The 15,442-nt window shown below is 36.1% G+C and overlaps 1 protein-coding gene across 4 annotated transcripts in view; it reads right to left on the reverse strand.

Moving 5' to 3' along the window:
• The window catches only part of KBTBD12 (kelch repeat and BTB domain containing 12), an 87,338-nt gene that overhangs the window by 59,728 nt on the left and 12,168 nt on the right, over positions 1 to 15,442 (reverse strand). For all 4 annotated transcript variants that reach the window (XM_032842802.1, XM_032842803.1, XM_032842804.1 and 1 more), the window contains 2 exons: positions 13,433 to 13,703; positions 11,174 to 11,324 (listed from right to left, as the gene is read on the reverse strand). In XM_032842802.1, coding sequence (XP_032698693.1) covers positions 11,174 to 11,324; positions 13,433 to 13,703 — 422 coding nt within the window. The remainder of the gene's footprint in view (positions 1 to 11,173; positions 11,325 to 13,432; positions 13,704 to 15,442) is intronic.

Here is a 15,442-nt window from a genome sequence, read left to right on the forward strand (position 1 = left end):
AGCAGACTCCCTGCCTGATTCGGGGCTTAATGCCGGGACTCCAGGATCATGACCTCAGCTGAAGGCAGTTGCTTAACCAGCTGAGCCACCCAGGCGTCTCTTCTTCTTCTTTTTTTTTAAAGATTTTATTTATTTATATGACAGAGAAACAGATCACAAGTAGGCGGGGGGTGGGGTGGTTTTTAAATGTAATAGGTTTTTAAAATGAGTTAAGTCCTCTGAGCAGAGAGCCAGATTTGGGGCTTGATCCCAGGACTCTGAGATCATGACCTGAGCCGAAGGCAGAGGTTTAACCCACTGAGCGACCCAGGTGCCCCTCCTTTCTTCTTCTTAATTTGGATTTATGTTGCTCTTCTTTTTATAGTTTCCTAAAGTGAGTGCTTAGATATTTAAGACCTTTTCTTTTTTCTAATGTAAGCACTAAATGCTACAAATTAAATTCTAAGCAGTACTTTCACAGCACCCCATAATTTTTGATACACTGTATTTTCATTCAGCACAGTGTATTTTCTTTTCTTTTTTAAAGTTTTTATCTAAATTCTAGTTAATGTTCAGCATAATATTAGTTTTAGGTGTATAATATAGTGATTTAACACTTTCGTACAACACCTGTGCTCATCACAAGTGCACTCCTTAATCCCCATCACCTACTTAACCCACCCCCCACCTCCCTTCTGGTAATCATCAGTTTGTTCCCTATAGTTAAGGGTCTGTTTATTACTGAGAGAGGAATGTTAAATAAATCTTTGTTGACTTGTCTCTTTTGCCTTTTGGTTCAGTCAGTTTTTCCTTCACGTATTTGGAAATTCTATTGGTTAGGTGCATACACCTTTACTGTTGTTATGTCTTCTTGGTAAATCAATCATTTTATCATTATGTAATGTCTTCCTTTATCCCTGGTAATTTTCTTTGCACTGAAGTTAACTTTGACATTAATAGAGCCACTCCAGCTTTCACTTAATTAGTTTTGCATCATTTATTTTTTCCATCCTTTCACTCTAAAGTTATCTGCATCATTATAGTTGCAGAGGATTTCTTGTAGACAGCATATTATTAGATCATTCTAATTTTAATCCATCCTGACAGTTTCTGTCTTCTGATGGGTATCATTATTCCATTTGCATTTAAGGTAAGTATTTTTATGGCTGGAATAAGGTCTACCATTTTATTGTGTTCTACCTATTCCTTCTGCTCTCTGTTGTTGCTGTTCCTCTTTTTTTCCTTCTCTACTCTCAGATTATTTGAACACTTTTGAGTTTTCTATCTTAATGAGTTTATTGTGATTTGACTAGCTCTTTAACTATAGTCCTTCCAGTCATTGGTTTGGGGATTAATAAGTTACTTAACATTTCATAATCTACTGAGAATCAGTATTTTGTCATTGTAATTGGAATGTAGAAAACTCGCCCCCCTCTAAGTCCTGCTAACCTTCCCTCTTTACGTTATATAAATAGATGTCTCATCTATTACATGCATTGAAAACCCCATCAGAAAATGTATTTTTTACTTTCAATCATTAAAGGCATTCTAAAGCACTCAAAAGAAGAATTTTCTATTCTTCTATTTTCGTTCCTGATATTTCCAGTTTCCTTTTGTCATCATGTCCCTCTGTCTGAAGAACTTCCTTAAACAATTCTTTTGGAGTAAATCTACTTGCTACTTGCTAAATTGTTTTAGAGTATATCTATTCCCATGCATTTTAGTTTTCTTTCCTTGAAAGTATTTCGTTTCTACTTCTGAAAGATATTTCATGAAATATACAATTCTATGTGGACAGTTTTCTAACACTTTAAAAATGTTTTTCTTTTTTTAATTTTTATTTTATTATGTTATGTTAGTCACCATACAGTACATCATTAGTTTTTGATGTAGTGTTTTTCCCCTGCCGACTTGCTCTTGTGGTTTTTGATGAGAAATCATCATCTTTTCATGTGTTTACCAGATAGGCATGTATCTTCTTATGTGAAATGTCTATTCAAACCTTTTGTCCATCTTAAACTGGATTGTTTTCTTATAATTGAGTTGCAAAAATTATTTACAAGCTATTTGTATTCTGAATACAATTTAAAAAAAAGATTTATGTATTTATTTGAGAGATAGAAAGCAGGGAGAGGCAGAGGGGGACGGAGAAAGAACTTGAAGCAGAGTCCACACGGAGCATTGAGCACCGAGCCCAAAACAGGGCTTGATACCACAACCAGGAGACCACGATCTGAGCTGAGACCAAGAGTTAGATGCTCAACTGACTGAGCCACCCAGGCACACCCTGAAGACAAATCTTTTAACAGATATATGATTTGTAATTATTTTCTCCCAGTCTCTGGCTTGTGTTTTCCTTTCTTTTAATGTTGCCCTTTGAAGAACAAAAATTTTTTAATTTTAAGAAAGTCCAACTCAACACTTTTCCTCTTATGGATCATGCTTTTAGTTTCATATCTTTGCTTATCCAAAGTCACCACATTTTGTCCTATGTTTTCTTAAGTCTGGAATCCATAACAGAGGTTTTGTGTTTTTTTCTTTATTTTTTCCTCCCCCACTCACCCTGTGGTGTGAGGTATAGGGTTAAGCTCATTGGTTTGTATATAGATATCAAATTATCTTGGCATATTTGTTGAGAAGTTCATCTTTCTCCACTGAATTGCCTTGACAACTGTCAAAGACCAAATGACTATAAATATAAAAATTTATTACTAGACTCTCTTTATGTTCTATTGATTTAGCTGCCTGTCTTTAGGCTAATACCACTATATCATAATTACTATGTAATAGGTTTTTAAAATGAGTTAAGTCCTCAAACTTTCTTCTTTTTCAAAGTCATTTTTGTTATTCTACATCCCTTATGTTTTCACATAATTTTAGAATTAGCTTGTCAACTAAAAAAATGATGGTGGGTATTGTGGGGAGCATGTATTGCATGGAGCACTGGGTGTGGTGCATAACACTGAAAAAAAATTAAATTAAATTTTAAAAAATGTTGGTTATTTACAATAGCCGAATTATGGAAACAGTCCGTGTCCACTGATAGATGAATGGATAAAGAAGGTATGGCATATATATAATGCAATTAAATCTTATTCAGCCATAAAAGGGAAATCTTGCCATTGGCAACAAGCTACAGAGTATAATGTTAAGTGAAATAAGTTAGTCAGAGAAAGACAAATACCATAAGATTTCACTCATACATGGAATTTAAGAAAATTAGCAAAGGAAAAAAATGAGATAAACCAAAAAACAGACTTCTAATTATAAATAACAAATATGAAAAAAAAAAGAAGAAACATGGTTACCAGAGGGGAGGTGGGTGGGGGATGGGTGAAATAGACGAAGGGGATGAAGAGTACACTCATCTTGCTGAGCGCTGACTAATATACAGAATTGGTGAATCACTATACTGTACACTTGAAACTAACATTGTATGTTAACTATACCGGAATTAAAGAAATTTTAAAAAGATTCAAGACAAAAAATAGAAATAAAAACAGTGCTGGGATATTATAGGGGTTGTACTGAACATATAGCTCAATTTGGGGGAATTTCCTATCTTAACAATATCAAATCTTTGAATACATAATCAAGGAATATATCTCCATTAATTTGGATCTTCTTTAACTCTCAGGAGTGTTTTATAGTTTTCTGCATATGATTCTCACAGTTTGGGGGTTAAATGTATTCATATATGTCTCCTTCTCCTTCTTTTAAGTAGGCTCCATGCAGAGTGGAGCCCAATGCAGGACTTGAACTCATGACCCTGAGATAAAGACCTGAGCTAAGATCAAGAGTAGGATGTTTAACTGCGTTACCCAAGTGCCCCTCTTCTTCTTTTTGATACTGTTGGAAATATGATTATTTTCTCAATTTTGTTTTTGGAATGTTCATTTCTAGCACATAGAAATACAGTTAATTTTTGTATACTGACCTCATATCCTGTGATCTCTTTAATCTGTGATGTTGGCTAAAATTAATTATTAGCTTTAGTAGTCTCTTTTTTTAATTTGCTTTTTGTAGCTTCATTAGGATTTTTTTATACACAAGAATATATAATCTGTGAATAAGGACTTTTTAATTCTTCCTTTCTAATCTGTATACCTTTAACTTCTTTCTCTTGCCTTATTGCATGAGTTGGAACCTCTGGTTCAATGTTGACTAGGAGGAGCAAGAGCAAGTATCTTTCCCTGTTCTTGATTGGAGGCAGAAAGATCACCACTAAGTATCATGTTAGCTGTAGGTTTTTCATAGACACCTTCTAACAAGTTGAGGAAATTCACAGACACTTTTTAACAAGTTGAGGAAATTCCCTTCTATTTCTAATTTGTTGAGAATTTTATCAATTACGGGGGTTGAATTCTGTCAAATTCTTTTTCTACATCTATTGAGATGATCATTTGGTTTTTATCCTTTATTAATATGGTGTATTAATTGAGTTTCAGATATTGAACCAACCTTGCATTCTTGCATTTCTGGGGTAAATCCCACTTCTCCATGGCATATAATCATTTTTTATGTTGCTGGATTCAGTTTGCTTACTGTTTCTTAAGGTTTTTTTATGACACATAATTATTTTTTATGTTGTTAGATTCAATTTGCTAAGTGTTTCTTAAAGATTTTTGAATCTATGGTCATGGATATACACCTATGGTTTTCATTCAATTTAAAATATTTTATTTCCTCTGTGATTTTTTACCCAATATTTTAGAATTATGCTGTTTAATTTCCATATATTTGAGGATTTCCTTTTTTCTGTCTTTGATTTATAACTTAATTATTTTATCGTTATTTACTTTGAATAACATCAATTTTTTTAAAGATTTTATTTATTTATTTATTTGACAGAGATCACAAGTAGGCAGAGAGGCAGGCAGAGAGAGAGAGGGAGAAGCAGGCTCCCCGTTGAGCAGAGAAGCCCGATGTGGGGCTCAATCCCAGGACCCTGGGATCATGACCTGAGCCGAAGGCAGAGGTTTAACCCACTGAGCCACCCACGCGTCCCGAATAACATCAATTTTTAAAAAATCTATTGAGGGACACCTGGGTGGCTCAGTCATTTGTGTGTCTGCCTTCAGCTCAGGTCATGATCCCCAGGTCATGATCCCCAGGTCCTGGGATCAAGCCCCACATCAGGCTTCTGATTCTACCTCTCCCTCTGCCCCTCCCCCTGCTTGTGCTCCCCCACCTCCAATAAATAAATAAAATCTTTAAAAATTTTTTTAAAAAATCTAGAGACTTATTTTATGACCTGGCATATGATAAAGCCTGGAGAGTGTTCATTGTACACTTGAAAAGAACATGTATTTTGCTATTATGTGTACTATAAACATCAGGTAGTTTAAGATGGTCGATAGTGTTGTTCAAGTCTTTATAATTTTGCTGATGTTCTGTCCAGCTGTTCAATCAATTATTGAAGGTGGGATACAAATCTCCTAATGGTGATTTTCTAGTTCTAAATTTTGCCTCATGTATTTTAGAACTCTGTTGTTCAGTGTGATATATTCCTGATATATTGATCATTTTATTATAAAATTTCTCTTTGAAGTAATAGTTATTTTCTTAAAGTTGATTTTGGATGATAATGACATACTATCTTCAATCCTCTTAAAGTTACTCTGTGCATAGTACATCTTTCTCTATAAAATAATAAAACTTTCAACTTACTTATGTATTTGAATATAAAGTGTTTCTCTTATAGATAGTGTATATTTGGTCTTATTTTCTTATTCAGTCTGAAATCTCTGCCTTTTGATAGAAGTATTTGGTCCATTCCCATTTAATGTAATTTTTTATACAGTTAGATTTACAACTGTTACATTGCTATTTGTTTTCTGTCTCATGATGTTTTTGTTCCTCTGTTCCTTCTTCACTGCCTTCTTTTGTTTTTCATTTTCTAAGTGTACCATGGTAAATCTTTTGATATTTAAACTGTTCAAAAATTTTTTTTAGTTGCTCTAGAAATTCTAATATGTGTGTTACTTTATCACAATCTACTTCAGATTAATATGGTTTTAATTTCATTAAAATATAGCAACACTGTTCCAATTTATCTTTTCCTCTCCAATTCTGATATTGTTATATGTACTATATCTATGTATGTAATAAATCCAACAGTTAGTTCCATGATTATTGTTTTATCTGCTTTTATATCATTCAAAGAAATTAAGAGATGAAAAAATAGAATATGTGTAAAGTCTTCTATATTTACCTACATATTTGTCATTTCCAGTGCTTCTCATTTCTTTTGTGGATTAGAGTTATTCTGGTGTATTTCTTTTTAATGTTAAGGATTTCAGTACTTCTTTAGTAATCCTTTAGTATTTCTTGTAAGTCTGGTAGCCACAAATTATCTCAGCCTTTATTTATCAGAGTATGTCTTTGCTGCACTTTCATCTTATTTTATTTTTAAAGATTTTATTTATTTATTTGACAGAGATCCCAAGTAGGCAGAGAGGCAGGTAGAGAGGGTGGGGGGAAGCAGGCTCCCCGCTGAGCAGAGAGCCTGATGTGGGGCTTGATCCCAGGACCCTGAGATCATGACCTGAGCTGAAGGCAGAGGCCCAACCTCTGAGCCACCCAGGGGTCCCTGCACTTTCATTTTAAAAGAATAATTTTGCTGAACATAAAAGGTGGACACAGAAACATTCTTTGTTATTTTCCTTGCAGTATTTTGAATATATTATTTCAGTACTATTTTGTCTCCACTATTTCTGATGATAACTCACCTGTTGAGCATATTATTGTTCCCCTCTACATGTCACTCTTTTCTTACTGCTTGTAAGAATTTTTTGTCTATGATGTATTTTAATGATTAGTCTACATTGTGCTTAGGTGAGGATCTCTGTGAATTTATCTTACTTGGAGTTCAATGAACCTCTTGTATGTGTAAAGTTTTTTCCATCAAGTTTAAGAAGCTTTTGACCATTATTATTTGAAAAAAAAATTCTGTTCCTCTCTGTCTTCTTTTTGGGAATCCTACTTATGTTGGTAGACTTGATGATATTTCATATTGTCTCTGAGGTTTTCCTAATTTTCCTCCAATTACCCCCCTCTCCTCTTCAGATTAATAATTTCCACTGATCTATTTAAAATGCACAGATTCTTTCTTCTGTCAGCTCAAATCTATTTTTGAGCCCACTTAACACATTTTTCGTTTGGGTTATTATACTTTACAACTTCAGAATTTCCATTTGGTTCTTTTAGATAATTTCTACTTCTTCATTGATAACATTGGGGGAGCCAATGTCATTTTATTTTCCTTTAATTCTTTAAAATTCTTTAAAAATAGTTTTTGTTCATTTAATGAACATATATTTAATAGCTAATCTGAAGTCTATGCCTGCTAAATCCAATATTGGGGGCCCCTCAGGGAGATAGGCTTATTGAATGTTTCCCTGCCTCCGCCCCAGAATGGGTTTCACTTCCTTGTTTATTTGTATGTAAACTTCTGTTGGTAACTAGACATTTAAAATAATATACTGTAGCAACTTTTAATTTTATTTTTCCTGCTAGGTTATTTTTCTCTTTTGTTATCGTTACGGTTATCTATTTGCTTAGATTTAATATGCCTCTCCTGTGGTTTGCTTTGGTCTCTTCTCCATTTAAAAAAATTCTCTCTCTCTTTAAAAGCATATGGGTTACTCTTATTTCTTCATGGCTCAGGTCTAGTCAAGACTAATTGCTTATACTCCCAACATTAGTAAGGCTTCCAACCTCGCTTTGTTTGGTCTGCATGTAGGTTTTGTGTGTTGGCAGCACATTCAAAGCTCAGGTAGTTTTCAAGTCTACCATGACTTTTACTTTCTGCCTGGCCTTCTCAGATCTCTGTACATGAGCTCAGACTCCCAGTCACCCAGGGATGTGGGAAGAGCTTATATCCTCTTATGGGCTCCATGTCTGCGCAGCTTCCCTAGTCTCCAGGGATGTGTGAAGAATTTATCAAGACCGTCTAGGACTCTCATAACCAGGGTTTTCCTGCCAAGTCACTATTCAGTTTCTGGCTAATTCTCCTGTCCACTGCTTTCCCAAGCAGGACTAAAATCTCAGGTTAGGAGAGAGGCTGGCTTTTCCCATTTGTCACTATGAGTGTGGGTTTCCCACCCTTCATTCCCAAACTCCCCTATGGCAAACAAAGTTACTGGTTTTTATAGCTAGCCCACTCTGCTGGAATTCCCATGCTGGATCAACTGAGGTAGGGAACTGGGACAGCTCAGGAAAGAATGCCAAGGACTGCCTGAAGATTTACCTCAAGTTCAGCTCTTTTGAGAAGCTAAGCTCTTCTCAGTTTGTTGTTTTTGGCTGGTTCCTAGAGAGCTAAAATGGTGGTTTCTGAAAAATCTGTCTGGTTTTACAGTAGCTTTTGGGGGAGAGGATGTCAACTCATTCACTTCTTCGTAACTGGGAGCCTCCTGCTTTTCACTTACGTTTTGGTCTGCTAAATTCCTACACCGTAACAGGTCTTAGAAGCTCTTCAGAAAATTAAAAAAAAAAAATGTTTTCCCAACATTTGTTTTTCAGTATTTTCAGTGGAAGGATTAGTCTAGATATCTAGTCTGTTATACAGAAGAGTTACTACTTTATCAGTTTTTTATGACCATTAAATGAATTTCTTTATGCAAAAAATTCAGCAAAGTGTCTAGAAGACAAAGGGGCTCAAAAAAAAAAAAAAAAAAACAACCCAGTAATTATAATCAAGTCTGAACACTTAAATTGTAGGGATTTTACAACTTTTATTTAATCACGGCTCTAATAGGTAGGCATTCCAACTTTAACATGAGCCAAAAAATGATTTACTAGACCCAGGACATGCAGGTAGTAAATGGTGGAGCCAGAATCTCAATCCAAATCCACTTAACTCCAAAGCTGGGACGTTCCCCACGTTACCACACTGCTTCCATGGGGAAGGAGATTTCAGAGGCTGTTATTTTGGGGCAGCCTCTAGAGTAATTAGGAGATAGTAAGAAATTAAACCTATTACAATATGAGGGAGAGGGGTTATAATAATAATTGGCAGTGACCCCCATCATAGTGGGGCATCCATCGATTCTCAAAAGCAGACAGGGCTAACCAACTAACAAATGACTGTAACACGCCTGTACGGACCATTGAAACAGATAAGGTTTTGGGTTCTATATGGTATTTGCCCAAATTCCAATTATACATACAATGAACAACGAAATCTGAACTGAGGCTGCCACAGAAACACCTGAACAACTGAACTTTGTTCCATTTCAAAGCTTTCAAGTATATTTGGGAATTAAGTAGCAAATGTTGGGAATGTGGCCTCTTTTGGATCGAATCTTACAAGATGGTGACATTTATTTGAGTGATTATGAATCCGGTCCTCAGTTCTGAATATCCAGAAACCAGATTCTAAGCTACTACAAAAGCCTTCTTGACTGGTTTCTCCATTTCCAGTCTCTCCGCACCTTTGATCTGTTCTTTAACCCTCACCTCACCAATACTCCCCAAACATTCTTTAATCATGTTGCTTCTGCATAGTTTTTCAGTACTATTATACTCTTGATTCTCCACTATAGTCCTTTGTAACCTGGCTCCCGGTTTACCTGTAAACTCCTTCCTGCAGCTGCCTGTGCGTGGTGGGTTCCTGCAAGCTTTTGTTTGAGCTTTCTCCTCCTCATCTTCTCCCCTACTGCTCTGCCCCATCTCCCTTCCTGGGTGTACGCTTCTCTCTCTGTCACCTATCCAGATCTTACTGGTCCTGCAACATCTGCCTCCTTTCATTCATGTAGTGAACACTTGTTCATGGCAACAAGGGTGAGCTCCAAAGGTTGTCTCTAAGGTGCATTTCCCCATGTAACTTATCAAAAAACAAACAAAACACTACATTTTTATCCCACATCTAGCCTAGTTGTGGCTCCACATTAAGCAGAAATCTCATTTTTGTTCAGTTGATAAATCATTTTTATCCCACTTTTGACTACCTCCAACTTTAATATAATTAGGAGATCTGCCCTTGTCTCCCTGGAGTTATACATCTATTCTAGGCAATCTATCCTGGTTTAGATATTGTCTCTTCTGGGCCTATGACACAGCATATGTTTATAACCAAGTAACAAATATACTGCCAGAGGAAAAACTTAATTATAATTAGGAGTCTCATAACTGAGGTAGTCATAAATTATGTTGCATAATGTTCTTAAAATTATAAAACTATTAATATTTGAGTGCATTAATTATTTTGCTTCATGCTGTGCAGGCAGCCAAGAGATAATGGCTTCCCTTTAGCGAAAAAACCCCCAAAAACAAACAAACAAAAACCCCCCCAAAACCCAAAAACCCCAAATGCTATTCAAACGCTTGGTTTGCTCTCAGCCCATATCTCATGTTTTTTCTTTGCCATCTTTTTGGTGCCCATCACCTTCCCTATGTTTTTGCCAGTTAGTCATCAATGTGCATGGGATGAAGTAAGAATACTGGAATACTAATCAGTTTACCAGCTGGTCAGCCTCCTTGTCCCAGTCTCACCCTTTCCCACACAGGACAGGGACAGCGGGAGAGGGAGGAGAGGTGATAAAATGTGCTTAGAAAAGCAAAGGACTTAATAAAAGAGGAAAAAATAAGAAGTGAAGAAGGATAAGGGAAACATAGGAGAAGCGGTAAAAATTCCCGCTTTAGTGGAAATGAACCAGTCTTTCACCAATTCCTACTGGTTAGTACAAGACGACACATATTTAAGAAATAAGAAAAATACATTCCGATGAGAATTATTTGATAACACCTCTACAGAAGTTTGGTGGGTGAAGCAAAACGAAGAGAGCTGGTATAACGTGTGTCTTTCCTATAATGGCTTACTTTATGAGCACAGAAAATCACAGCTGGTTGCAAACACCCACACTTCATCAACTAAAGGTGGCCAAAGACTTATTCCCATTTCAAAATATTTTACTTGATACTACATATAAAGATGTTTCACTAATGATCTTGAATTCCAAGGGACTTGAAAATTTCATACAAATAATTTTGCTTTCCTTAAGTCAATGGAATTCCATTTAATCTTACCTGTGCTCTAGGAAAACAAGAAACAAAGGAACATTTTCGGCTAGTTAGGTACACCAGAACTGGGATGCAAGAGGAAGGGAGAGCACGTTGGCTCTCCCTTCTCCGCGGCAAAGTACGGAGAAAAATAAAAGTAGTCCTACTCTTTTAGCAATCTGCTTCTTCTTACCCAAAACATAAATCTCACTGTTGACTACTGCTGTGCTGAATCGGTATTTAGAGAACTTCATGGGCGCCCGCTCTGTCCATTGATCTTGGCCAGGGTCATACTGCCACAGTCTGTTGCTTAGTCGATCTGGTTCTTCATCAGGGAGATCCATCTGTGTGAAATATGGCAGCAGATATAATAACACACCACTGGGAAATCTCTGTGAGTGCGTGAGCGCGGTTAGTCCAAGCAGGTGACCAAGGAGACGAAGGGGACTTAGCTGCTGAGCCTCATACTCACAAACACACCAGATCCCCTGACTTGGGGTGATAAGTCTACTGCCAATGTCAGAGGAATTTATATACTGCAATAGTGGGGCTGGGGGATTGGCTCATAGCCTGGGATCTGAGCAAGGAGACAAGACATCAGTTTTTACAAAAATGAAGCGACTGTGGAGCCTTGAAAATGAAACCCAACTTTCTTGAACAATGTTTAAAGTGCAATTTTGTTTCAACAAACTTTATAGTGCTAGAGTTTAATGATTTTTTTGAGACATTAAGTTTAATAATTCATAAGGCATTTTCTTTATATTTTTCTGATCCAAATGGAACAAAATTAAGAAAACATTTTAGTGTTTTAGTAATTAGAGTATTTTTATACCAAAATTATGACCTATATGGGAATGGTCTGAATTTCATCTTCAAGACTGGCAGATTAATATACATTATTTGCTGTTATTATTATGTATTTTTATATACATTTTTAATGACTAGAGATAGTAAAAATTGAACAATTTACTCTTACACACATGAATATGGTTTCCTCTATCATAAACTTCAGACGAAGTAGTGTTTGTTTTTTTTGTCTTCAATGTGTCAAGAACTTTTATGACTTCAGTCTAAGGATGCTTTTCAAGTGTCTTTTGTTTTGGATGCAGGTGTTTGACACAGAAATAATTGCCATACTTATGAAAGTTGTAATTAATTTAATTACTTTAAATACACCAGGAATTATGATCACTGTGATGCATTCACAACCCCAGGTTATCTTGCAACTTAATGTAGTGTTTTAGGTAGAGACCAGCAAAAACTTTTGTTATGCAATAAATACCCACATGTCATTTGTTCTAAGACATTATACAGTAACATGTTTGACTTTATTGTTTTAATTTTCCTTCTAAGTTTTAAGTATTTGATCTTTATTTTAGTGTCAAGAAAAACCAAAGAAAAGCTTCTACATTGTCTCTGGAGCTTATTCATGCAAAATTAACTACGTAATGGATAGCTCTGAAAATGCTTAATTACAAATAATTGGTCAGGTTTCAGCTACTTGCTGTGATTAAATCTGTACTACTTTTTGGTACACAGGACACCTTCCAAAATGTATTAACTATGAAGTTTAAGGTTTAAAAACAGGTATTATATGCTATAAGTGGCAAAATTCAAGCTTATGAAATGAATGCCAACAGCATCAGTTTTATCAGTTATTATCACAAAGTAAATTGCCAAAACAAGAAAGCATACAGGCAAAAATAAGTTTGCTTTTTGTCATGGGGATGGACAATGAGCTAGTAAGATTCATCTAATGAGAACGACTGGCAGGCCAGGGCAGAAGGCAGCTGGCCTGCTGCTACTACCATGAGAACTGAAGGCATTGGGGGGACACCGAGAGAAGAGGAAGAGCCACTGTGGTTGCCCTCTACTGACTCTGCAGTCTTGGCTTGCCATCTCTTCGCTGGGCTTCCATGCAAATGGTATCCTGGTTTCTCTATCCACTGGTGTCCAGCAAAGCCATAAAACATTTAAAATCACAATCTACTTTTGTGGAAATGGTTGAGCCATCACGGGTTGAATATTCTGGTTTCCCATGTAGAGTAAGAACTTTAAATTTGGAAGAGACCTGAGAGTTCCTTGTTCCAGCTCATGCAACCATTAAGCAGACAGAAGTGGGATGAGGAGCCGGTGTCTCCGTCTCTTACTTAGATGCTCCCTACAGATAATTTCTCAGCATAAGCATCTTTCATAATTAGCAAGAATGGGAAGGATTCTAAAGAGCATAGCATGAATACTGAATGCAGTCATGTCTATGAATAACACACTTTAAAATTCATTCTCCTAAACTGCTTTAACACTTTACAATCTTAAGTTTAATATTCTATAAAATAAAAGGCATTTTACCAAGATGTAAGTCATGCTCTTTTAGTGTTCAGCAACTACAGTATTTTTCAACCCAGCAGCCAGACATAGCCATGCCAATTAAGTATACAGGAAATTTCTTAACCTGAGGGGTCCAGCCTCCAATCACGTAAAGTTTATTATTCACGGTTACTACGGCATGGCATGCCAACTGCAGTGGAAGGGGACACACCCTTCTCCAACTGTCCCGTTCTACAGAGTACTTATCCACACAGTTTGTAATGAGATACTGGTTTTTGACTTTCATCTGTCCTCCTATAACATAGAGGTCATTATGGACACTGCCCAGAGCATAGAGCTCTCGAAATTCAGCGGTGCATAACTTTTCCCAAAACTGGTTTCCTCTGTCGTGATACCTGCAAATTAAGAGAGAGAACCCAGGATGAGTGTTAACTGGAAAACTTACCCACGAAACACACTTAAATTTCTTTTCCAGCTAGAAACAACACGATTTGGTTCATCTAACTGGAGAGGAAGAAACATTAATACAAGATAGTAATATTGGTTTGTGGTTTTTTTTTTTTTTTTGGCAAGGGTTGAAGAACAAACAGTAATATGCACGGAAATAATTAACCAGATCTCCCTGCAGAATTTTAGAAAATACATTGACAAAGTATAGATTATCTAGGACTAGCTTTCATTACCTAATTCTGGGAAAGAAAATCTAGAACAAATAGGAATGCTTGCAGCAAGTCATTTGTAATTTTACTAAAAAAGAGGAATAAGCAAAAATGAAAAAATATACAAAAATGACTTACTCTGTGGACTAGAAGTCTTACTTTAATACTGTACTTAAGCAATCAACTTTCCAGTAGAGAATTTCAAAATATCTCAATTCAGAGATTTCTGATGGGACAAGGTAGGGGAGGTAGAATTTTAAGGTTTGTTCTTGTGGTTCTAACTGACTTAGAACAGAGTCAAGAGCACATGTTAAATGTCTGCTACATTTAACATCTATTTTCATAGTCTGGGTATAATATTACTGAAATTGTCAGTAATTTCTTCCATGAAAAAATATCTCAGTCTGGAAAGGGTTTTGGGAGGTAGGGACATCAGGATATACGGTCTTTCAATACCTCCTAGAGTCCAACACATTAACTGATGGTGTGTGTGTGTGTGGCATTATGTAGTCATTAAACGTATGATTTTGTGGGTATCCTTTGTCTTGCCTCTTGATAATGGTAAGTCTGTTTTCTCCAATCATGATTTGGGATGCATAGTCTAAGAAGAATAAAAGTACTTATGGGGACAGTGGGATGTGAAATTAGATCTGTCCCAGAAAATCCAGAATATATTCTGGAACTCGAAACTAAAACAAAACCAGGAAAATATGGAAAATAAGAAAAAAAAAGCTGTTCTGTTTGGAAATAAATGAAGAAATGATGAATGTTCTATACAGAGTACAGTTTTAAAGTACAGAGTACCGTACAGTTTAAAGTATGCTACTTATTTTGTATCAAACACTTGACAGTAAATTGGATTATTGGAGTTTTGCCCAGTTGTTCTGAGTCAACTCTTACATTCTTCCCTAGAGAGAACTCTTTACTTTAGGCTTAACAGGGAAGTTGGAAGATATTCCCTTCCCGGAGGGCATGTCTGGCTTGTCACAGTCTAAATGCAGAAACTCAACAAACCCAGTCATCACTGTCTTTCTGTGTAATCTAGGTAGGAAACCAGTCCCTAGAATCACAGTTGATATTTTTACCACGACTTTTAATTGTACTGGATTTTAGAAGAGGAAGTAGGATTAGGTGGCAAGCGTGGGGGATACTGAAGTAAAGCCAGTGGATAAGTACATCAACAGAACTAAAAAATGGGATTTTGGCTGAGACATGGGTTAAGAATACAGGCCAAGTATGAAACACATCCCATGAAGGTTGGTTTGTTGGGCAAGCTTGCTAATCTGATTTTTAACACCTTGAACTGAAAGTGGGGAGAGAAAACACCCAGATAAAACTATAAAACATCTTATTAAGAAAAATGGATATGACATGAAAAGGAAATAGTGACAAAAGTGGCTCAACATTCACAGAGGTTGATAGTGTTAAGACAACAATTATATCCTCAATGGTGTGTACACGTAAGTAAGAGAGAG

Source organism: Lontra canadensis, unplaced genomic scaffold (assembly GCF_010015895.1).
Source record: "Lontra canadensis isolate GAN:19392208 unplaced genomic scaffold, GSC_riverotter_1.0 scaffold133, whole genome shotgun sequence".
NCBI lineage: Eukaryota > Metazoa > Chordata > Mammalia > Carnivora > Mustelidae > Lontra > Lontra canadensis.